At 43.2% G+C, this 24,809-nt stretch overlaps 2 protein-coding genes across 2 annotated transcripts; one reads left to right on the top strand and one right to left on the bottom strand.

Annotated features, from left to right (window-relative positions):
- Window positions 1-2,950: 2,950 nt before the first annotated feature.
- Window positions 2,951-13,196, bottom strand: EAF1 (ELL associated factor 1). The gene is made up of 6 exons (XM_056857603.1): window positions 13,085-13,196; window positions 10,188-10,282; window positions 8,381-8,517; window positions 6,914-7,080; window positions 4,759-4,977; window positions 2,951-3,233 (listed from the first exon to the last, which is right to left on the bottom strand). Exons 1-6 carry the CDS (start codon window positions 13,185-13,187, stop codon window positions 3,187-3,189), a joined length of 768 nt encoding a protein of 255 aa, XP_056713581.1. The 5' UTR covers window positions 13,188-13,196; the 3' UTR covers window positions 2,951-3,186.
- A 1,820-nt stretch (window positions 13,197-15,016) lies between these two features.
- On the top strand, window positions 15,017-23,714 carry METTL6 (methyltransferase 6, tRNA N3-cytidine). The gene is made up of 5 exons (XM_056857661.1): window positions 15,017-15,313; window positions 16,819-16,953; window positions 19,729-19,899; window positions 21,360-21,501; window positions 23,514-23,714. Exons 1-5 carry the CDS (start codon window positions 15,017-15,019, stop codon window positions 23,660-23,662), a joined length of 894 nt encoding a protein of 297 aa, XP_056713639.1. The 3' UTR covers window positions 23,663-23,714.
- The last annotated feature ends 1,095 nt before the right edge of the window (window positions 23,715-24,809 follow it).

Raw genomic sequence — 24,809 nt, 5'->3', positions numbered from 1 at the left:
GCTCCCGCCGTGACTGCTCTGGCACCCGAGCATGGCGTTACTGCATCGCTCCCTCGCAGTGTAACTGGCCATGTGGGCTTTAGTGCCAGTTTAGCTGGCACAAGTGGCATTAACGCTGGCGCAGGGGTCATGCCGGCTCCTAACCCCCATCGCCCCCTCTTGTGGATTGCTGTGCCCAACACTGAAGCCCCGTCTTTTCAGCAGTGAAAATCCAATACCCTCTACTTTAAGATTTCATCAAACAGCAGCTGTGTGCTTTTGGTCCTATCTTCATGACCTTAAGAACTAAGAACTTGCTTTTTAAAAAGCAAGATTTTTTTAGATGCAGAATCAAGAGATACACATAGTCCTGTATATATGCATAACTAGCCTTGGAACTAATTGCACCATAATACTAAAAATGTATGGATGACTCCTTTCTCTCAACATTTTATTATAAAGCAAAATGTGAATACTCATCACTATATTCTCCATCCTAATGATGGATGGTTGAAAAACACCATCTTATTTCTTATTTAGGTGTTCACCTCACAAAGCATTATTTTAAAATGTAGATGTATAAATAACAAAGCAAAGCTGCCTACAGACCAATTTTAATCAATTTGATATAAAAATAATTTGTATTGTATCAGCCCCTGCAGTTTCCTGTTTCCCTTAACAAAACATACATGCACTTGTTACATTTTTAAAAAGCCTAGCGCACCTCCTCGATGAACAGACTTTGCCAATAGATGGGTCTGGGGAAGATTCCTCCTTTTTCTGTATAATCTTGAAAATGTTTGTTGGATAAACCTACCTCCTAATCTCCACAGCTGACCAGTCACCAGGATGTGATTTGTAGGCACTAGTAGCTACTGGGCACCTAACATTTTTGCACCCTTACCTTTTATTAAACAAAGTTTTGATGGAGTTCATTTCTACATTAGTACTTTGCTTCTTACTGTAATTTCTGTATGACCCAGTAGGCAATGTGTGTAACACATTGTATGTATTCGGCACAATGCAACTTACAAAGAACAGAGTGTTTGCTGGGTTGATGTGTCCTTTGCTCAACAACACAAGTTGTAGGTAAAACTCCACTGTATAGAAGTTTAATCCAGTGTGCGATATGGTAGTTTTTGTTCTGGGACCCCTGTATGGAGAAATATTGTTCTTATTTGGAAGAACCCCATGTTCCATTGTCACCTTGAACAAAGTTTAAGGAAAAAGGGATGAATTTCTAACACAGGTGGTCGCTTGTGAGATGATTTTACATATCCCACTCATTCACCATTGTGTGCTCACATATCTATGCCGCATGAAGCATTCACTGGTATATATTTCTCAAATACATACTGGCAATAGGTGTGTGTGCTTGTCTTATGCGAAAGCGCAGGCAAGAAGTATGCAGAATTTCCTACACAGAAGAAATAAAAGGAATTTTTATGCCTTTGATTTGAACCAGAGCCATCATCTGAATGCCAAACCAGCATTGTCCTGTCTTAAAATAAACTTTGTAAATAAGGGGGGAAACCAACAAGATACTGTTGTGTGATACATGATCAGATTCCCCCCAACCCACCCCCACAGCCAATTCAGCTATATCGGGATTTGATTCGGACTGGGGCAAAATGGGTAGAGGGGGATTAACCCTGTAACCCCCACAGACCTGAGCAAATCAGAACTGGGATACCTATGCTATTATTGTTCTTTAAAGGAAGAAAAGATGGGCAAAAGATGGATACCCCTCTTTCCCAGTGTGTGTGTATTCAGAGAAACAAAACTGAATGAGAGTAGAAGGGTTAAAATCCACTCCCCCCCTTCCTGTACAGCCCCAATCCAAATCAGGCCCCTGTATGGCTGTAATTTCCCTTTAAAACACTGATGAGAGTTCCATCAGTCATGTCTAGCTTGACTCTTAAGTCCATAAAAAGTTTCAAGCTTATGAAAAAACTCCACTGCCCTATCTGCCCATACAAAGCAATAGCCTAAGAGAAGGGGAAAAAGCCAACTGCTTTCAGTTTTAAAAAGGCTTTCTTGACTGGAGGCAATTCTTACTCGCCATAGGTGACCAGGCAAGTGGCTATTCACAACTCTGATTCAAACTAATTGGAGGGATCCTAAGGGTTGAGCTGACCTTTGAGGAAGACCCAAGAGGCCGAAATGCGTATGGTCTATTGGTCATTTATATTTTACATATCAACGGTGTGGATTACTTTTGTTAAAAGTTACCCTGGTGATTTTAAATGCAGTCTGCAGTCCAGGCCCAGTGTTTTTATCCATTTTATTGTGTACACCTAATAAATATAATAATTTTAAAGAATTTTTAGTTTTCAGTTCAACTCTTAGGTTCCTTGCACTTTTTTGGTTGCATTCTTTCCCCCATTTTTGGTTGTCTATTTAAACTAAATGGACCCAGACACAGCAGAGCGTATTAGTGTTATGCCCTCTTTTCAGATTCATACTTAAATGCCTACTTTGTTTTAGACCTGGCCCAAAAATACCCCACAGGCAACTTTTTCCTTAAATTGCAAGGACGCTGGACCGCTCCTAAAATTACGAAATCAGGCCTTGCTTATACATGAAGCAGAATTAGGCGCTACAATCTTGGGATGACACTGTAGACAGTACTACTTCAGAAAGCATGTGGGGAGACAATAACATTTTAAAAAATGTTCCCACATTTTAAAAAAATGCATTAAGAAAACAACACTGCAGGGACAGAAAACCTGCCCATCCTTCTCCAAGCTATACTAGTCTTGTATTTGTGGGGAAGTTTTTGTTTTTTAAAAAAACACAAGAAGTGTTCAAAAACTGCAGTAACCCCACCTTCTGTCTGACATTGCAGTTTGTTCTACTCTTTCATCTCAGGCCCCCGACTTCTGTAGATCCAGCGTCATAATGGGAGTACATTGTGATACTCATCCTTAACGCTTCAAAGTATCAGCACATTAGAACACGGATTATTAGAGTAGTATATTCATATCTATTTAAAACTTTAAAAGAATATACACAACATACACAATTTATACAAATGGGAAATCGAGTATTAGCCATTGTTTCTGAACATTCTCAAAAAGTCACGTTAGTTGAAGCTGCGCTCACACAGCCGAGTCCCCAGCCAGCTTCTTCATTAGCATTATTCTTGCTTAGTAATATTTGCATCTTGACACATCTGTAACAGGAACCCAATGGAGAAACTTTGGTCTAATCATCGCTGTCACTTCCAGATTCACTCAACTGCAAGTCATTTCCTAGGAACAAAAAAGGAAGTTAAATTACTTTCTGACTGTACTCTACACTGAATAATTTATTTGTTTGACCTCAAACCAACTGAAATAAAGTTTGGGCGTGAAGTGGGCATGGACAGCTACCAGTCTGTGGGGGGGCGGGAGGCGTCATGCCTGATGTTTGTCTTTAAAAAAACGCATTTGCTCCTTTGCAGACTTAGTCCAGCAACAGTCTGATGGGGACAGCAGATCTGCCTGGTATTGGCACCAGCTAGAAGAACTTGGACTGAACCTGCTCTGTGTTCATACTAGGCCAGGCGGAGCTGGGCTTGCTAGCCAAATTGTGAAACTGTATCTCATAATGCAGTTCACCACTGCCTGCAAAAAGGAGCCACCAAATCTACTGTTTGGATTATGAAGCGCTCCCTCAAGTACTGACAGAGCGCTGGCCAAGTCAACTGACCATGAGGCTCGTTAGTGGTGTCACCAGAACTTCTTCAGAAGAACAGTTGGTTTTTCTATGCCGACTTTCTCTACCACTTAAAGAAGAATCAAACCGGCATACAATTACCTTCCCTTCCCCTCCCCACAACAGACACCCTGTGAGCTAGCTGGGGCTGAGAGAGCTCTAAGAGAGCTGTGACTAGCCCACAGTCACCCAGCTGGCTTCATGTGTAGGAGTGGGGAAACCAACCCAGTTCACCAGATTAGCGTCCGCTGCTCATGTGGAGTAGTGGGGAATCAAACCCGGTTCTCCAGATCAGAGTCCACCACACCAGACCACTGCTCTTAACCACTACAACATGCTTGACTCTGTATTGACTCAATACTCTACAACATCAATGAATTCATCACAACAAATGTTTTCATTTTCAACAAATATGTCTTCATTTACCCAAAAAACACACACCAAAAAATAAAACGAAACAAGAAAACAAGAAAAAAGAAGGTAGCCCATGCATGCCTGACAAGGCAACAGACTGAAATATCTATGATCACATAGGGGTTAAATACACATTAAACCCAAATGCATGTCACTGAACCCAACGTCATTAAAGAAAAGAACTGATTTAGAAAGAGCTGATTTCAGAGTAGAGAAGCAGCAGGTGGATAGGAGAGTTCAGCACACTCGCCTTGCCCCCTGCCCTAAATTCTCTTCTCCCAGAGCGACTTGTAATTTAAAAAATAGCAGGTCTCAGTTCTACCTGTCCATATATAATGCAGGGGTCGCTAATCTTTTCTTTACTGAGAGCTACTTCTGAGTGATGAAAACTATCCCGAGCTACTCCCCACCCTCCCCCGGCCTGTTATCAAGTTCTGTACTGTCCTAGAAACAGAACATGAACCACGAAAAGCACCAGAAACGAAGCTATCAGCTAAACAGCACAGAGAGGTACCCTTAAAAATACAAAAACAAAACAAAAAGGGAATACCCGATCTGCTCTTCATGGGTCAGCGAGCTACCAGTGGCTCGCAAGCTCCCTGTTGGAGACCCCTGTACTCAGGCCCTTGGAAAAGCCGTGTCCTGCGAAGACAACCCCTCACTTACTGAGAGTGTTCATGATCTGATTGGTTCCCTGCGGCCTGCTGGTACCGTTGACAACAGCGTTTTTGTTATTGTACTGCTGAGAAGGGGAAGGGTGCGCGGCCTCGTTGCCATCGCTGCTGGAGGTTTCATCATCACTCCCGGAGGAGCTCTCCGAGTCCGACGAGCTGCTGCCACTACTGCTGCTCATCTGTTCAATAATTTCAACTTCAGCTCTTAGCTCTAGGAACGAAAGGACAGAGGTGGGCGGGTGGTTAGCAAGTTCCTATGCCTCCATGCGATGTATAATTTTGCAGATCATGAACACCTTCACATCTCTGGGGTAAGGTTTGCAGATTCTGAAAAAAAAACTAGGTCACACACTATAAATTGGTTCGATCGGGCTATCTAACACCAACTGGAATCTATTATGCAGGGCAGTTGTCCCTGTGATGCAGGCAGATGGACTTAGAGCTGTGTATCAGTTTACCTACTTGGGTTACGACCACTCCACTGTTAAGTAGCCGCAGAATTTTCGCATGCTAAATATTCGTTATCAGGAAATTTGAAATGTTATATATACTTTTCCAGCATCTGCAGCTCAGATAAATGCAAACTGCATTTCATTCTTCAAGCGCCTTCCACAGGATTATTAGGAAAATCTTAACCTTTGGAAAAGGTGAAGACCAGGCCATACATCCTCCGTAATTTTATTTAATAATTTCCTTCATTTAAAGTCCACCTTTCTTGTTGAGGCTCAAGGTGGATTACTCAATTAGAAACAATGCGAAAAAAAACAGTAAGACATACGACAAACAATGCCATAGTTAAAACGTCAATATTGACTGCCAGAAGAAAGATGAGTATATTAATAGAAGCTCATGTTTGCAGCAATTGAAGAGGGGTTTTTTGGAGGCTGGGAAGGGTACACAGCTGCTTAGCACTTTATTTAAAACCATTGCAAGTTAACATATATAGTAATTTATCATGATGCTTGTAAAGAGGATCTTGAACAGAATTCTTTTCGGTTATTTTATGCTTGTGGTTCATGCACAGTATTTTATAATTTTGCATTTTACAAGAAATTTTGTATCTTATCATTCAGGTTGTGATGGAAATGCAGCAGCTTCGAAACTATATGCCAAATTTACTTTTCTGAAGCTCTTTACTATACGTGTGTGTGTGCACGCGCGCATATGTATTAAGCGCTGTCAAGTCACTTCCGACTCATGGCAACCCTATAAATCAATGTCCTCCAAAACGTCCTATCCTACCAGCCTTGCTCAGATCTTGCAAACTGAGGGCCGTGGATTCCTTTATAGAGTCAATCCACAGTTTTAATAAGTATCAAACTTTAAACAGAAAAATAAATCAGCATTTGCAGGCTATAAGTGTTGGTTACATTGCTCAATCTATAAAACAGATGAAAGGGAATATTGGACTCAGTGACGATTCAGAAGCGACAGCTCTTGAGTCTCCATGGATGGCTACGGAAACTGAAATCAAGGAATGTTTATCTTGGGAAATAGTAGGCTACGTCTGGTCTGGTGAGACCTAGTGGTAGTCTGTGCAGATCACTCAGATAGGTGAATTCCTTGTTCTAACAATTTATTTGTGTTAAGCATCATCACCGTGACCAACAGTTTCTATTAAAGTAGACCACATTGACCATTTTCAAAGTATAAGGCTCAAAACTACAGGGGTTTCAATAGCTTAATACTGTTTTTTTTTTGTAAAACAGACCGGTATGTTACCTGGAAAGGATGTCTATGAACTGGGGAAAAAATGAATGATTTGATTGAATGGTTGATAAATATTTGTCTAATTGCTCTATGGATGATCAGAGAAAACATCATTGAAGTGCTAGCAGCTTCACTATCATCCTCCTTGCTGGGACTTCCAGGTTATAAACGTTGACATCTCAATTTTTGCAGTATTTTTTCTTTTTTGTTGAATAGGACTAAAGCAAGTTTTAATGTTAATGCTGTCGCACCATCTTACTGAGGAACCAACATAAAAGACACAATTCTTTCTAAACGCACGATCCCAATAATAATTTTTAAACAAACAGGATACATGGAAGAAATAGTACAAATAACGGAACTTAAAATCCATCAATTAAGTATTTAGATCATGAAGTCACAAAATGGTAAATAAAAGAACAGTGTGGCCGCCATACCTCTTTTAATGTCATCCAGCTGAGGCTCTGGTGAAGGGTTGTCTTTCAATGGGGAAGTTTTGGGTCCAGCTACTGGCTTCGGAGGAGTTCTGAACTGGGTGGAAGTCTGTGAGCCTCGGGCAGATTGCTGTTCTATGCGGGCCTGGATTTTGCTACTGCCTTCAGCTCTGAAACAAATCAGTTGAATGCATACAATGTTGCCTTCCACGTACGCTCCTTCCACGCCGCCCCCCTTTCTTGTGTGTGTGTGCAAAGTGCTGTCAAGTTGCAGCTGACTTATGGTGACCCCTTTTTTTTGGGGGGGTTACATGGCAAGAGACTAACAGAGGTGGTTTGCCAGTGCCTTCCTCTGCACAGCAACCATGGTATTCTTGGTGGTCTCCCATCCAAATACTAACCAAGGCTGACCCTGCTTAGCTTCTGAGATCTGACGAGATCAGGCTAGCCTGGGCCATCCAGGTCAGGGGCCACCTTTCTTACCCCTTCTGAAATTTCTGTGAAATCTCAAATTCTATCATTTGAAAACTGACCGTACTGGTGCGCTTTTGTATAATTTATTCTGGAAGCAGAGTTTAGAAAGATGGAGAAGAGATAGCTGGAAGGTTGCACTGATCAGAGACAGTACCACCCTCAGCAGAGCTGCAACCTTTTAAGCCAGTGGGCTCAGAATGAAACTTGTTAGGCCAGGGGTCCAAAATGTGTGCACGTGGGTGCCATGGCACCCACTTTTTCTGGAGCCCACAATGTTTTTTGGAAATGGGTGGGGCCAGGTAGGGCTTTTGCCCAGCAATGCTTCTAATTGGCTGTGCAGATATTTTTAAAACATTGCTTTGGCAGAAGCTGCCACCACATCACAAAGGATCTGCACTGTGTCACTGAAATTAAGCTGTGGCAATCATTTTGCACCTGGCTCCGCCTCCTACAGAACCCATTTTGTTGCTGTGTTCACCATGCTGTGTCAGAATTCCAAATGTGCCCGCAGGCTCAAAAAGGTTGGGGACCCCTGTGTTAGACCATCAAAAAAATCAACGAGTACTATCAAGACACATAAAAATATTAAATCCCACTGATTCTAATGACAGTGCAAGAGCTAAGCACTTGCTCAGGTCTTCCAGTGTAAGTCACAGAGGACTAAGCCTCAAATAATTTGAAAAAACCACCCCGTCTGCGGTATGACTCAATTTCCAAATATGCAGAAATAGCACATGGCACACCCTTTTCCTGAATGAATCACTTCAGACTGCCGATGACGCCCTGCATGCCTGACACTTCCCCTCATTAAAAACTCGCACATGGAAATCTAGCATATCAAGGAGACAAAACTAGTCTTCTCCCTGATATCCTAGTACTTCATATGAAGGGAGGGTTCCCCCCCTTTTAAGATGGACTTAAAGATGTGGTCTGTTACTCTCAACCTGAAGTAGTTTTGGATATTGGCCCCCATGCGTTCCTGTTAGCCATTTTTACCTTGTCTTTTTGACTTGAATGCTGCTGCTTAGTTTTTCGAGTACATATTCCCCAGTATCATGATTGATGATAAGAACACAGTCCTTTTGGTACGGCCTTTTATTTCCTTTGAACACTGTCATTGGAGGAGTAGAACCCTGGTGTTAGAAAAAGACACAGATAACTTATAAGTCTAAATAGGTGCACATGCTTACGCCAAGAAAAAAGGTGATTTATTGATTCCAGTGGGGCAGCTGTGTTGGTCTACTGCAGCTCAAACAACCTTAAATGGCATTGTAAAGATTCACAAACGTATTTTGTGGCATATGCTTTTGTGAAATGTGCTCCAATTCGCAACACCATTAGTCGTTAAGTTACCACAAGACTCCGTTATTTTGACTACATTTGATTACAAATATTTATTTAAAGAAGCATAAACATATATTAAATGCATATTAAATATCTCAAATAGTTTTATGCTGAATCAGGCTTCTCGATTCTACTTTGTAATTTAGGCACCAAACTATATGTCAGCAGTTCACCTGCTCCATCCATTAACACTCTCCCTAACACAGTATTACATACACAGAGAACTCTGATGATGAACAATTCAAATTAATAAGGAAAAGGTTAGCAGACTCTTAAAATCTGAAATGTCAAAATAATTTTTGTTATTTCCGTGAGGACTGAGGTGGGGGGAGGGAGAGACGTAAAACAGAAAATGTAACCCCTTTTGTCTCCAAAGCAAATATCCCAAGCACTTTTATATGAAAATGTTACTTGAAAATCAATGAGATGTGCTCATATTTAGGGTTCAAGGCCAAAGTAAGCCTATGCTGTGAACGAAGAAGTCTGAATCTGCAGACGTGGTGTCTATATAGTAAGGGGTGGACAGACAGAAGAACGTGACTTGAGAAGAGCCATATAACCATACATTCAAGTGGGCATGCATGCCACATTGTTGACTCTACAGCAGTTATTCCCAAAAGTGGGCGGTGAGATTACCTGGGGGGGGTGTTAAGGCAAGAGGGGGGGCATTGGAGGTAGGCCCCTTCTGCTGCCTTGTTCACTTATTTATGCTTGACCAGGCTAGAGCCTAGATCCGTGTTGGCGAACCTATGGCATGCTGTTATTATCTTCCTTATTGGGTAGCGCAAACCTCTATTCTGAATAATGCTTTTTATAGGGTAGGGGACACTGTGGATGAGTATATGGAACCAAGGGGGTGGTGGCCCCAAAAGGTTTGGGAACCTCTGCTCTATAGAATGGCTGCATTCATACTTTGCGATAAACCATGGGGTGTACCGTACAAGGAATTCTGGTTAGTCTACCAGACACAAGTAACTAATCATGGGTTTCTCACTCCTTGCATTCCCTTTGCCTCCCAGCACATGTGACATCCTTTCTCTATTACAGCCAGACAGCCACAAGGGAGTGAGTTACTCAACAATCTGTGGGTTGGAATTTAGATGTCATACCAAACTACCATCAGGACAAACTGCGATTAGCAAACAATCTATGAAGTACAGTTTGGTACCAACTGGTGAACATTAATTTATTTGACAGTCTACAGCCAGAGAAATAACTGGGGTTTGATCCACCAGTTATTTGTGACATATGAATATTTCAAATGTGCCACAGAACAGGATAATCCATTGTCTCTCTCTAGATCAGCTCTACCTAGTCCTATGACAAGTTGTTGCTCTGTGCTTTTGAAGCACATAATATCTTGTTTGACCACAGATTTAAAAATTAAGAGGAAAAGTCATAAGAAGCATCATTTAAAATGCAGAAAAGTAGACTGCACCTTGATGCAAAATCAACTTACTGGGATATGGGGTAACGTAATGGTAACTTCATCGCCTTTACCGACTTGTAGCTCCCCCTCACAGGATGTGTCTATCGACGCAGGCTTAAAATCATCTAGAGAGAATGTTAACAGGTATGAAATATGTTCATAAATTATTGGCATTGATTTAGACAAAGTCGCCACCATTTATTATTTACTGGAGAGAACGTAAGGATGAGCCAATGTGATACAGTGAATGGAACGTCAAACTAGGACCACGTAAACCTGGCTGCAAACACCCCTCAACCATGAACTTCATTGGGTGTTTTGGCCCAGTCACTCTTAGCCAGACTTGCTTTGCAGGGATGTTGTGAGGATAAAATGAAGAAGGGCAGACTACACGTGCCATCTTGAGCTCTCTGGAGCAACGAGATAAAAATGTGATAAAAACTAGAGCTGAGGCAGAGTTGAATAGAGAATTGGGAACCAGGAACTAACTTCAGGGGAAGGAGAGGACTGGGGCTTTTGCTTCTAGAAAGACAATCTGCCTATGATAACACTCAGGTTATCTGAACGAACGCTGCAAGAAGTAGATTCACCACCTGCCCCTGTATCTTTTAGCAAAACCAGCCACACAGAAACTTAGCAGGCAAATGCAGGCTGCTCAACAAACTTTTTTGTTTGATGGGTACTAAATGGAGTCACAACCATGCTTTTCCTTGAAAGTCCCCCCCATCCCTATCTGAATGTCAAAGTCAAGAAATGTTTCACCTGCTGTATTTCTGGAATAAGAGAGGGCTGCTGACAAAAGCACATGACCTTTGACGTGTGACTTGCCTTTTTATGCCATCCTTCTTCCAATGAGTTCAGGGTAGCGTAAGAGAAAAATGTATGAGAGGTTTTGCCTTGGATTTGCTGCTCTCGAAATGCACATTCTCCCCATCCAAATTCTCACAACTCTGCATGGGGGCTTATTGTTGAGTTTGGAGAATTCAGAAGGGGAAAATGTGCATCTAGAGAGCGGCAAATCCAAGGCAAAACCTCCCATGCATAAATGGCCATCGACAGTGTTATCCTCACAACAACCCTGCAGGCTATGCTAGAACCACCAACAACAGTGGCTCAGGGTCACCCACGCAAGTTTCACGACACAGTGGAGCTCTGGACCCGAGTCTCCCAAACCCTTAATCTGACAACGCTGACCACTACCCTACACTAACACAAAGGCCTGTTTAAAGCAGTGGTTTCCCAAGTGGTCAGTACCACCACCTGGGAGGGCGGTGGGATTACCTAGAGGGGCACTAAGAGGCAAGGGGGCAGCAGGGGGGGCTAGAGGTGGGCCCCTTCAACTGCGTTGTTCACCCATTTTTCAATAGATCAAGCTATGGCACCACGCTGGCAAATTTGATGGAAACGATCACAATTTCCCCCCAGACTTTGAAGAGCCGGTAGCGCTGCATCAAGCCCATCGGTTCCGTTGAATAAATTTCAACTAAAAAGTTTTAATTTTATTTTGAATAGACGTGCAACCTATCAAATTAAAACTTTATGGTTGAAAATTATTCAACGGAACCGATGGGCTTGATGCAGCGCTACCAGCTCTTCAAAGTCTGGGGGGGAAATAATTCCGATCGTTTCCATCAAATTTGTGTGTGTGTAAAGTGCCGTCAAGTCGCAGCCGACTTATGGCGACCCCTTTTAAGGGTTTTTCATGACAAGAGACTAACAGAGGTGGTTTGCCAGTGCCTTCCTCTGCACAGCAACCCTGGTATTCCTCAGTGATCTCCCATCCAAATACTAACCAGGGCTGGCCCTGCTTAGATTCCGAGATCTGACGAGATCAGGCTAGCCTGGGCCATCCAGGTTTACTGTTTAATTAATGGTCACTGTTTTGAAATTTTATGGTTATCTTCTTTAGTGCAGCATGCAAACCTATCAGGAGCAGGCCATGAAGACAGTTCACGGCTGAGCTCCCAGGTGCTGTTTTGCCAGTTCTCTCCAAGGCCAGATTTAATCACCACTCCGTGCCCCGTAGATTCCTTCAGTGTGGGAATTGCCAAGTTCTCCTTCTTGCCACTGGGAGGGGGGTTGCCAGGGTTACTGGTTATCTCTTATTGCTTTGTACATATGCCAAACGCTTTCCTTTAGCCTGTCACTAGTAACATCTTGAACATGACTTCTGTAACTTGTCGTGCTTAATCAACAAAACCGCTCTCGTGGACTTGCCGTCCACTGGAGTGTTTATGGCAGGGGTGGGGAACCTTTTTTCTTCCAAGGGCCATTTGGATATTTATAACATCATTTGCAGGCCATACAAAATTATCAACTTAAATATTAGCCGACCAATACGTTTCTCCATGGCCCAGGTGGGAAAGGGTTAACACCGTTTCTTGGGCAGTCCTAACAGCTCCATAGCTACCAACTCTTCTGCAAGGGGGAAAAAAGGTTCCTGGCAAAACAAACTCACGTCTGCCTTGAATAGAGGCTGTTCCTGTCCGCGGGAGGGGGCGGATCGCCAGTCTTAGATCCTTCTGAGCGAGAGATCTGCCAGCACCCACAAAGGGCCAGAGCAAATGATTTCACGGGCCTTAAACGGCCCCCGGGCTTGACGTTCCCCACCCCTGGTTTATGGATTTGCCGCAGGACTAGAGCTTACAAAACCCCTATTTTGAATAACGATTTTCTGTAGGGTGGGGGGGGGTGCAGTGGTTGAGCCTGGGGTCCCCAGGGCCCGAAAAGTTTGGGAACCAGGGGTTTAAAGCAAAAAGTCTGGCACCCCAAGAAGGGAAGAATTGGAGGGGGGGTCTTCCTGTGCTCCTAAAGAGAGGGGGGCGCCTAAAGAGAGGGGGGCGAGGCCGCTGTCCGTCGGATGGACCTCGGTGGACCCCGAAGCGGGTGTGTGCGTGTGTTTGTGTGTCCCCTGGGGGGTCACTCACAGCGGATGGTGTGGAAGGAGGCCTTGGGGTGCCGCTCGAAGCTCTCGCCCAGCTGCAGCGGGTGCTCCTCCTTGTCCAGCAGGGGGTTCGCCAGGCCGTTCATGGCCCCGGCGCCGCCAAACCGCCGCCGCGACCCCGCCGGAGCCGCCGCCTCTTCCGGCCGCCTCTCCTCTTCCGGCGTGCCACCGGGTAAGCGCTCCCCGCGGAGCGCCGCGCCCTCGAGCGGAGGGTTCCCCCCCCCCGGCTGAGCCCAGCGCGTGGTCGCTCTGGCCTTTCCCGCTCCGTGATTGGAGGGGGGCGGGGATCGAAGCGGCGGTTGGAGCCCCCCCCCCACCCCCCCGCTGAGCTCAAGAAAGGTGCCTTGAGGGAGACACCCCGCAGGCCAAGGCGGAGGGGCCGGGTCTGTTGCAGAGACGCCTGGCAGATTTACTTGCTCTCCTTTCCACTTCCTACCTTTGGGGCCTTTCTGTTGACAAGCTTATTTTCTCCCCCGTAGGGCTGCCCACCTCCAGGTAAGTCGCCAAAACGCGAAACTTGGGCCGCGATGTGGCAGTTGATCCAATAAGGGCCGCCGCTATGGCTAGTACAGATCACATCAAATAACCACCACAGGTTTCGTATGATACAGGTTAGTCTTTGTCGTCAGTGGGTTCTAGGTCAAGCCTGAACTGACCCTAGAAGCTAAAATGACTAAACTGAGGCCATTGTACTTTGGTAACATTATAAGAAGACAAGAATCACTGGAGAATACAATAATGCTAGGAAAAGTTGAAGGCACAGGAAAAGAGGAAGACCCAACAGGAGATAGATTGACTCAATACAGGAAGCCACGGCCCTCAATTTGCAAGATCTGAACAAGGCTGTCAAAGGCAGGACATTCTGGAGGACTTTCATTCATAGGGTCGCCATGAGCCGGAAACGACTTGACGGCACTTAACACACACAGTCTTTGTCATGTCCACAAAAACAACCTATATAAAGGCTTGAATGTATAAGTTCAATAAGCACAAAAATATATACAAAAAAGAGGATAGATACAAACAGGCAGGATTCTGGTATATGCCCTCTTTCAAAACAAATTTCCTCAGTTGGTGAGTATAACAGTCAAATCATATGTTGTCCTCAAAGTAAATTCTTTTTCTTTCTTTCCTTTAGAGTTCGCTTTTCTAGCGATGTGTTGTGCTGTTTGCTGTTAAGTGAAGCCTCAGCAGAGTCAAAAAAAACCTCCTGCCAGTGGCGAAGAGCGACCTGGCGACCCTATTCCCCTGTGAACCTGTGCCCCTATTCCTCTCCGTGTGTGTATGTATATATATATTTGTGTGTGTACACATACAGTCTGTGCTAGGGCTGCCACATACAGCATTCTCTTCTGCTCTGTTTTATCCTCACAACAGCCTTGTGAGGTAGGTTAGGCTAGGAGTGTGTGATTGGCAAGCTTCCATGGCAGGATAAGGATTCAAACCTGGCTCTCCCAGATCCTAGTCTGACACTAACCACTGTACCCCACAGTATGTGAGTGTGACTAGAGAGCAGTGAAGAAGATGACATATTGTACCAATGTTTAAACGATGCCTGCATTAAAGGGAGTTTGACCCCAGGCAAGGCACGTATGAAAGAGGGTATCTCTAAAGTTTAATCTATACCACACACACTATACAAATCCATGCTGGTAAGGTGTAGTTACTCCTTTTTTATTTGGGTTTCTTAGTTGCTGTTTGTGTGCCTACAGATGGATTAAAATGCATTTTGGAAGTAGAAAGAGGAATGGGGGGGATGGTTCCTTTTTCCATGTTGTAAAACACACCAGTGACGGCACAGAACACTAACCTTTTCCTCATTGTCTCTTTAGATCTCAGCGGATGAGTGAGGTGGACAATTAAGATAAATACGCAGTAAAGCGGCTCTGGAATTGTGGTATCCATTTTAGTTAATATGAATGAATCTATGTCTTTGGAAGACGACTCATCTGTTGCTCAGCTTGATGGAGCAATCCCAACTTACAGTACTGTAGCTTCGCAGCTGACTGGGCACAAGGCAAGAACACTTAGCCCCAAAGAAGCTGAAAAGCTGGCAAAAGAACAGGTCTTAGTCTCTGACTTCAAACAACAGAAGCTAGAAGAAGAAGCTCAAAAGAACTGGGATCTGTTTTACAAAAGGAACAGTACCAACTTTTTCAAGGACAGGCACTGGACAACGAGAGAATTTGAAGAATTAAAAGGCTGCCGTGAAGTAAGTTGCATTCACTAAGGCACCAGAGGGCGATTCAAAACTACTGTAGACAGCAGGAAACGTGCAGCCAATCCTTGTATTTTCTTTAGCTGAATAAATTTTGTGTGCGTGAGATGGGCTTCAGGCTATGTATTTCATTTTTTTCTATCCTGTTGCTTTTGCGGTTTCCCTAGGAAGACTTAATAAAGCAGCTTGTAAGATCTTTTTGAAAACAGCTGTTATTTGTATTCGAAGAAGTAGCTATTAGTCCAGGGCAGGAAAAAATAGGAGTATTGGGGCACCTGATTTATTCCATCGTAAGCTTTTGTGGACATGAACACATGAAGCTGCCTTATACTGAATCAGACCCTTTGTCCATCAAAGTCAGTGTTGTCTACTCAGACCGGCAGCGGCTCTCCAGGGTCTCAGGCTACCTGCCTAGTCCCTACCTCACCTACCTGCCTAGTCCCTTTTAACTGGAGATGCCGGGGATTGAGAACCTGGGACCTTCTGCATGCCAAGCAGATTCTCTACCACTGAGCCACAGCCCCTCCCCTTAGGTGGGATGTTTATCATTATTTATTTAGAATATTCCTATGCTGCCTCTTCAGAGTCTTGCCTAACACAGCATACAATTAAAAGCCACAATATTAAAACACAAGCCATCAGACATAAGCAGCATAAAAGCTATCCATAAACAGAAGTAAACCATCAGAATGGGTGATAAAACCCCTAATTAAAAGCCTGGGTAAAAAGATGTGTTATAGCCTGGCACCCAGAGGAAAGAAAAGGTGTCACCAACTGAGCCTCAAGGGGAAGGGTGTTCCAAGGGTGAGGTGCCACCACTGAAAATGCCCTGTCTCTAGTCACCACCCACCTCACTTTGAAAGGCAGGGGCACAGAGGTCTGGGTTTGAGAAGCAGATCTTAACTAGCAGGCTGGATAGTATAGGAGGAGACAGTGAGCTGGCCCCAAGCCATTTAGGGCCTTAAAAGTTAAGAACTTTGAATTATGCCCAGAAACAGGTGGGTAACCACAGCAGATCTTTCAGCTCAGGGGTGATATGATCCCTGTAACCAACCCTTGACAGTAGCCTAGCTGCTGCATTTTGGACCAACTGAAGTTTCCGAACCATTTTTAAAGGCATTAATTAAAATGAATGATTACTGGGGTGTTAAAACTTAACTTTGACATGTGAATAAAAGCGTGAAGCTTCATTCTTGGAAAGTGGGGGCTGTGACTCAGTGGTAGAGTATTTGCTTTGCATTTTATAGAAGGTTCAATCCCTGGCACCTCCAGTTAAAAGGACCCGGCGATAGGTGATGTGAAAGACCTCTGCTTGAGACCCTACAGATCCACTGCCAGTCTGAATAGAAAATTCTGACCTTGATGGACTGATGGTCTGATTCAATATAAGACAGCTCCATGAATTCTGAAAACATTACTTTATGCTGCTGGCATGTAACGGCTGGGGATTTGTTTTGCTTTGAAAGGATGTAATAAATTATACCTTTTCTCCTTTCTAGTTTGACTTTCAGAAACTGACAATTCTTGAAGCAGGCTGCGGTGTTGGTAACTGTTTGTTTCCACTTCTAGAAGAGGATTCAAATATCTTTGCTTATGCATGTGATTTCTCCCCTCGAGCTGTGGAATATGTAAAGGTTGGTAAGATTGGACTTGAAAGAGAGAAAGAGTTGCCTGAAAGTGCAGTCTTGAGCATAGTTGCATCCTTCTAAGTCCACTGTAGTCAGTGAGTTTATAAGGGTGTAATTTTGTTTAGGATTGCACTGTAGGCATGTTAAATTACAGGGAAAGAGAGCTTTATTTTTTAAAGAAAATTGGCGATTAAATTGATCATGAAAATGAGTGGGAGAGATAGTGTCAAGTCTGGGTGATTTTAATCAAACTGTTCTGGGTCTGATCTATTCTTGTTCACACAATCAGTGAGCTGGAAATAGCCACCCTTAAATCGTTTTAGCCCTGCATTTGATTGAAAAGTTCCTTGATTAAAATCTGAGACAGAAAAACTATGAAAATGATGCTTAGATAATCAGGACATCTTTTCACCTCTATTTCCAGATGAATTAACAGGAATAAAAACTGCTGAGGGTATTTTGCAGAATTGCATTGTTTATATCATGCATAAACAAACTAAGCATGGTACAGTGAATAGTTAGAGGAGATAAACTTCCTGATCCTATACATGTTTACTTTGCATTAAGTCTGTGCTTAATGGGGCTTGCTCCAAAGTAAATGAACATGGCATTGTAGCTCAATCCAAAACATAGTTTTGAACATAAATCAGTTATCTTACTTACATACAGAGTAAATAAGAGCAAACTGGACTTAAATTAGTATTTATTTAAAAATTCCTATTCTCCTAGGTGAGCCAAAAACAGGCTGAAAAACAACCATCTGTTATTCAAAAGTAGAGCATTAAAATATTTCTAAACAGTAAAACCAAGCTCTCCTTATACATTTTGATTAAGATGTGACCATGTTTTCTTTCATTATAGCAAAACAACACTAATGCTCTGTAGAGTAATAGTATATCACCATAGGACGGTATTGAAGGCTATTGAAGGAAGTGCCTCAGATCCACTGAAAACAAAATGTTCTGTTGCTTTTTTAAAAGCACACTTGCATATTATGGCTGACCTTCATTTTGTGTTTATGAAATTGTAAAGATTATTAGCATTCGGGAAAGAGATTCTGATTAAATTGCATTCCCTGGGATGGGTACAAGTATCTCCAGATACCCACGGGAAAAGATGCTGTACATCTTAAATTATATTTCCTAGTGATCAGATGATTTTGAAGAATTGTGTTTAATTCTAGGCCAAAATCTTTAATGCAAGCTATTCTACCATAATTGAGGAAAGGTTTTTCATCCATGACCAACACAAAAACTGATTCATAGCTATGAACCTCCCAAGCACTGGCCACCATTCAAAGAGTCTATTTATGCAGGCAGCAAGAAAGCTGGACGTATAATAGGGACACAGTTTGCTCTCCTCGCTGCAGAAGCACTGGCGGCTGACGTTACTAGCCACTGTTGAAAAAGCAGTTTGTCTTGTCATTTGGCAGGTCTGCTGGTGCCAAAACTATAGAGCAAGCTCCAAGTGCAGTTTGGCTGTCTTGCAAGTTGGTAAATCGTTCTTTGGTGTGAAATGGCATTTCTAATTGGTATATAAAAATCTTTGGCAGCTCCTTCTAATACAGCATCAAGAAATACAACGCAAGCTTTGTTTGACCTGGCCCTTGATTATCCAGAATGCTCCGCTAACCAGCATTGGCCAGAGGGCAGGCTTCTCCCCCTCAGCCACCATACCCATGGAGATCTCTGGCTGCACGTAACTCCCTGCTTCTTCTTCTCCAGCTAGTCAGCTTGATACCCTCAGCTGTTGCTGGCCTTCTGACAGCTAATGCTGCCAGCTGAAACCATCCTCAGGTGCTTCCTTCCCTCTCAGCCGACCCCGAGATGCCAGGATCCAGCTGGGCCAGGGAGCTGGCTCCCTTGTCTGCCTATAGCGTAGGTGGGAAGAGGAAAGGTCCCACCAGGTGTGCGGGCTGTTATCCTGGCACTCCCAGCAGGGTGGTTTTTGTCGCAGATTCCTCAGAGTAGGAGGCAGTGCCTACATTAGATTAATTGGCAACTCCTGTTTTCTATGAGTGCAGGATAACAAAGTTTTTACTGAACTTTTTAAGTCTACATTGCCCAAAATCACTGGCAACAAGCTGTTGTTTATGGTACATCTGCATCTCAGCGGACAGGGGAAAAAAAACTAGTGTATTGGTAAGAAGACAGAGGCCTTTGAGCAAATAAGGAACTTGCTAGGGACAGTTATATTATTTTTGAGATGTTTTCTTCACAATTCAGATTCATTACTTAGAACATCTTTTTGTGCTCGTCGCGTTTGCTCATCTCCGTTTTTTGGAATACCACCTTCACATGGCTTGCCCACCTATACTTTTTTTGACAATTCCTTGTCTCTCGGGAGCCTTCTTTTTAGCTAGATTAAACGCTAACCCTTCTATGGTTTTGCAAAGAAGATTTTTGAACCTACCATATTCAGAAAGGACTTGTCCATGCTCTTCTGGCTCCATCGATGCATTAGCTCATGTGCTCTTGGAATGTCGTTTCTATGAGGATCTTAAATTACTATATATCTCCTCTTTTAATAGATAAATCTAAACCCTCTGTATCTGATATGCCTTCTTTATTAAGTGATAGGGATCCTAAGGCTACACTGGCAGTGGCAAAATTTATCTCAGTCCTTATACCCCCCAAACAATAGATTTTAAACTAATCTGCTCAAGATCAATGGATCAAAGAGCTTCTAAGGGATAAAGGAAGGAAAGATTCTTTACTTCAGAAAGCAAACGTCAAAGCCTTTGGTTGCAAATGTGTAAGGAAAAATGTTTTCACTTCGTAGCAAAACCCTTTGTACAATACCCAGAGGTGCAAAGCGTTCCAGTGCGACCTTACCAAAGACGACCTTCTGGAAAACATTCCACCCGATTCTGTGGATGTTGTGATGTTAATATTTGTCCTTTCTGCTGTTCATCCTGAGAAGATGCACTTCGTTTTGAGCAACATTTACAAGGTGAGTAAGCTTATATTACGTGACGGCTGAATTTTTGTCATGGAATTACCTTTTCTGATCCCAACTGTTGCCATTTATATAGTGTCTGTGAGGCTCCTTCTCACAGTATGTGTCTTGCCTGTGCGGGCAAGCCCTGGCTTTGCCCGTCATATGGCAAATGGAATGTGTGGTGATGAAAGTTACCTGAGATGTAGCGGCTCTCAACTTCCGTGGTCATGGCTGCTGGCAAAAGATCACTGAAACTATTGTGGAAGTTGGGGCTGGTCAAGGCCACATAAGAAACATAAGAAAGGCCCTGCTGGATCAGACCAAGGCCCATCAAGTCCAGCAGTCTGTTCACACAGAGGCCAACCGGGTGCCTCTAGGTCAGGCCTCCAAACAAGACGACTGCAACACTGCTCAGATCTCACATACTTCATTTGTGTGTGAGCCTAGGAAAAGCCAGGGCTACTTGTGGGATAAAAATAATATTGTCAGGGCTGTTCATTCCAAAAACAAAAAATTATGTCCCCTGGCAATTCAAATTATTTGCCAAGAAACTCTAAATTCTCTGGCCTATATAAAGTATGTAATTGGAGCATATATTCTGTTGCATCATTCTTCCATTTTCAGCATGGAGAAGCAATTAATTGAAGGCCGTTATTGAAGCCCTTTCCCTAACTGTTGAAAAATCGGATATTAGTACTTAGCTTGAGAGCCAGCATGGTGTGGTGGTTTGGAGCAGTGGACTCTAATCTGGAGAACTGGGTTTGATTCCCCACTTTTCCACATGAGCGGCGAACACTGATCTGGTGAACCGGGTTGGTTTCCCCACTCCTCCATATGCAGCCTGCTGGGTGACCTTGGGCTAGTCGCAGTTCTCTCAGAACTCTCAGCCTCACCTACCTCACAGGGTGTCTGTTGTGGGAGGGGAAGGTGATTGTAAGCTGGTTTGAATCTCCTTAAAAATGTAGAGCAAATCGGTCTATAAAAACCAACCCTTCTTCTTGATGAGAGATAGAAATTTGTTGATTAAACTTGTTTATCCATTTAGTGCATTTGTTGAAATGTCTTTTTGATATAATTGATCTCATCTTTTGGGGTCTAGAAAATGTAATACCTGTGTACTATTTCTCCTTAAATTTAAAGTGGCCAACTTACGTTTTATTATGTTGACATTTAAACAGATGAAAGGAACTGCAGCTGGGATGTAAGTTGTATTTAGGAAAACGATGATGGGCCCTTTATCAATACAAAAACATAAATAGAGAATAATGCAGTTCCCTGTTTAGACAACGTTGATAGAGCTCTCTCTATGAAACAGCACCCAAAGTCTGCAGAAATATTTATAATCTTAGAAGTAAAACAATTAGTATTTTGTTAAAATATGTGAAAGAACTGAGCCATAATGATTCAAAGAGTTCCATTTTTATTTTGCGCCATGCTTCTGCTTTAAAATACCCATTTCATGTACCTGTCAGGTGTTAAAGCCAGGCAAGTGTGTGCTGTTCAGAGACTACGGCCTCTATGATCATGCAATGCTGAGGTTTAAGTCTGCAAACAAACTCGGAGAAAACTTCTATGTCAGACAAGATGGAACAAGATCGTATTTTTTCACAGACAGTAAGACATCAAATTAAAACTGTTTTATTTACACTTTGCTTTCTTGAATTACCATGTGCCTTGTAGGTTTTGTACTAAGTATGAATCACGGAATTTAATAATCTGTCAATTATCTAAAGGACCATTCCTCCCTTATGTTCCTGGGCACCAGCTATGGTATTCATGTTGCCATCTACTGGTCCCACCTGGCATCAACCAGAGCCTGAGTGTTTCCCATTGTAACACCCACGTGGGGCAGGCGGGGGGTGGGTAGACATCTTTAGAAATCTTCAAGAGGCACTGCAAGTCCATTTTACTTGCCAGGGCTTTTAATGGGATTTACTGTGCAAGCATCTTTGGTGGGGGGCAGAATGTGTTGGTTTAAGAGTTGGTTTAGAACAGTGGTTCCCAAACCTTTTGGTCCACAAACTCAACCCCAGTGCCCCCTATCGTATCCTATAAAAAGCATTATTCAAAATAGGGGTTTGCATGTCGCACTAAAGAAGATAAGAACAATACAAATTTTATTTTATTTTTATTTATTTATTTTGTGATTTATAACCCACCCTCCCCAGTTGAAGCTGGCTCAGTACCTTTTAAAGAAGATACCAATATCAGAGAGACACTGCCCCTGTGGGTCAGGGGAGCTGGAATCAGTGGCACATGTTTATTTGGTTGTCCCTGGTATAATGAGGCTCGCGTCCAGCTCATTTTCCCCCTAATAAAAGGTGTCACAGGGGTACCGCAAGCAGATTTATTGCAGATGTTGTTATTGGGGGAAAACAAGCAGGTTACATCCTCCACTGCCAGGTTCATCTATGTAAGAGTATTCCTAAGGAGTGTAAGGATTAACCTCAAAAGGGCATCCATCGGTCAGGTAATTATGTATTCAGACTATTTAGGACTGAGTTCCCAGAAAGAAGGATTATGTTGTAACAGCATATAGTATGTATATGAGTATATTTGCCAGTTGAACTGACCATATGTATTTTTCTGGCAAGGCCGTAAAAAAGTGTGTGTTTGTTTGGCTCAGTACCAATTAATTGCACATCTTGGCTCAGTACCAATTAATTGCACATCTATTCAAAATCAAATTAAAACTTTTTAGTTGAAATTTATTCAACAAAACTGATGAACTTGATCCAGTGGTACCAGCTCTTCAAATTCTGGAAAAAAATTCTGATAGTTTCCACCAAATTTGCCTGCATGGTGCCATAGCTTCATCTATTGTAAATTAGTGAACAACACAGTTAAAGGGGCCCACCTGTAGCGCCCCGCTGCTGCCCCCTTGCCTCTTAGTGCCCCCCTAGATAATCCCACCGCCCCCAGGGGGTGGTACTACCCACTTTGGGAACCACTGGTTTGGAATGTGTTAGCTCCATTTGTTCTCACTGTTTCTGAGCCTTCTGGCTCTTGGTGACAGTTTAATTGAAGGAGGAGAAAGATTCAAATGTTGTTCACTAACATCTATATCAGAGCAAAGTACCAAAGTAAGCTGATGTTGTAGTCAATGCATCAGAGAAGATGTTAGTCCTGGGGCACCAACAGTGCAGTTTAAAAGCGATACAAGACCAAAGGCTTCCTTTTATGTATACAAAACGGCCTTCAATCCAAGCCTATCAAGGTTAAGACGATACTTAAAGGCCCAATATGTGCTAGGCACTAAGTGTACTTGACATGATAGCGGAATAGCACAATGTGATTGTACGTGTCACGTGTGGCTCTTTACCAGTACTGTTTGCATAGGAGACAGAAGGGCAGATGTCTAATTTATACAGGAGAGGAGTTTTAATCTAACGCCATGAGCTGTTTCACGGAGTTCTTGCATAGGCAGGAGCTGAAAAACAGCACCATTCAAATACTGACAGTAACTTTCTTTTTAGACTATGTGTGTGCCAAAGCCCCCCAGTGTGCCCCCCCAGTCAATCATTTTGCTGTACAGAGAAGAGCAGCCTGCATTGTTAGGACCTCTGCCTTCTCGTGTTGACATTTCCATTTAAACTTGATCTATGTTTTCCCCCTCCTCTCTTCAGAGTTTTTGGCTCGGCTCTTCCTGTCTGTGGGATACGAGGAAGTGATCAATGAATATGTGCTGCGAGAAACTGTGAACAAGAAGGAAGGTGTGTGTGTGCCAAGGGTATTTCTCCAAAGCAAGTTCCGAAAGCCTCAAAGGGAAACCTGAGTTTTCTTTCCAACAGCCCAGCAAATGCAAATGTTCCGTAGGAGCGGCTTTCCTTCTGCTGTCCTGGTGTCTGGGATGCCAAAGTGAGGGCGCTTTCGGAAGCGGCCACCTGTGGCTTTGTTAAGTGAACGACCCTTAAAATAAAAAGGATGGGTAGCCGTCATGCCTGGGCCACTGATGGAATGTATGACTTGGGACTATGGAAACTCCAAGGCATGAAGGTCGTTTTGAGGCCTAGAGGCCAGTCATCTCTCAGGTGACTTTACACAAAATCCTGCTTTTTAAAAATCACGTCTGTAGCATTTTTAAGAACCTCGTTGGGAACAAAAGGATGAATTCGTAGAAAATGCATAAATGCCTTTTTTGTAATTTAATCATCTACCATAACTGGATTTTGTGAGCTGCAGTTACCCATGCTTCTATTGAAAATGGTTTTTAAAGTTACCTGTGGACCGTTCTTTCTTATTTGAAATCTTTCAGCAAGGTTACATGTTTAGACTTCTGTAAAGAACAAAAAGAAGAATTGATTTTTATACCCCATTTTTCTCTACTGGAAGGGGTCTCAAAGCAGCTTACAATTGCCTTCCCCCCCACAACAGGCACCTTGTGAGGTAGGTTTGGCTGAGAGAGTTCTGAGAACTGTGACTGGCACAAGGTCACCCAGCAGGCTTCATGGGGAGGAGTGGGGACTCAAACCTGTTCTTGAGATTAGAGACCGCCGCTCTTAACCACTATACCACGCTGGGAGGACTGAAAATGTAAAAAGCAGTAGTCAATCAAATGTCTCTCTGACATGCACCAAATGGAGCATACAGATCCTTTGAAATGCTGAGGACAGAAGAAAAGTGTTCACAATAGTGGTGGTGGAAAGTGCCATTAAGCCCCAGCTGACCTATGGCAATCCTGTAGGATTTTCAAGGCAAGAGATGATTGGAGGTGGTTTGCTAGTGCCTACCTCCATGTGGAGCTGAGAGAACTGTGGCTGGCCCGAGGCCACCCAGCGTGTCTCAGGTGGAGGAGTGAGGACTCAAATCCGGTTCTCCAGATTAGAGCCTGCTGCTCTTAACCACTACACCATGCTGGCTCTGAGTTTAACAATACTGAAGGTTAATTATACATGACAACTTTAAGTAGAGTTGGTGGAAAC

The sequence above is a fragment of the Euleptes europaea genome, chromosome 11 (assembly GCF_029931775.1).
Source record: "Euleptes europaea isolate rEulEur1 chromosome 11, rEulEur1.hap1, whole genome shotgun sequence".
Classification (NCBI taxonomy): domain Eukaryota; kingdom Metazoa; phylum Chordata; class Lepidosauria; order Squamata; family Sphaerodactylidae; genus Euleptes; species Euleptes europaea.
The sequence above is the reverse complement of the archived record's forward strand: the minus strand, read 5'-3'. Positions and strand labels throughout refer to the sequence as shown.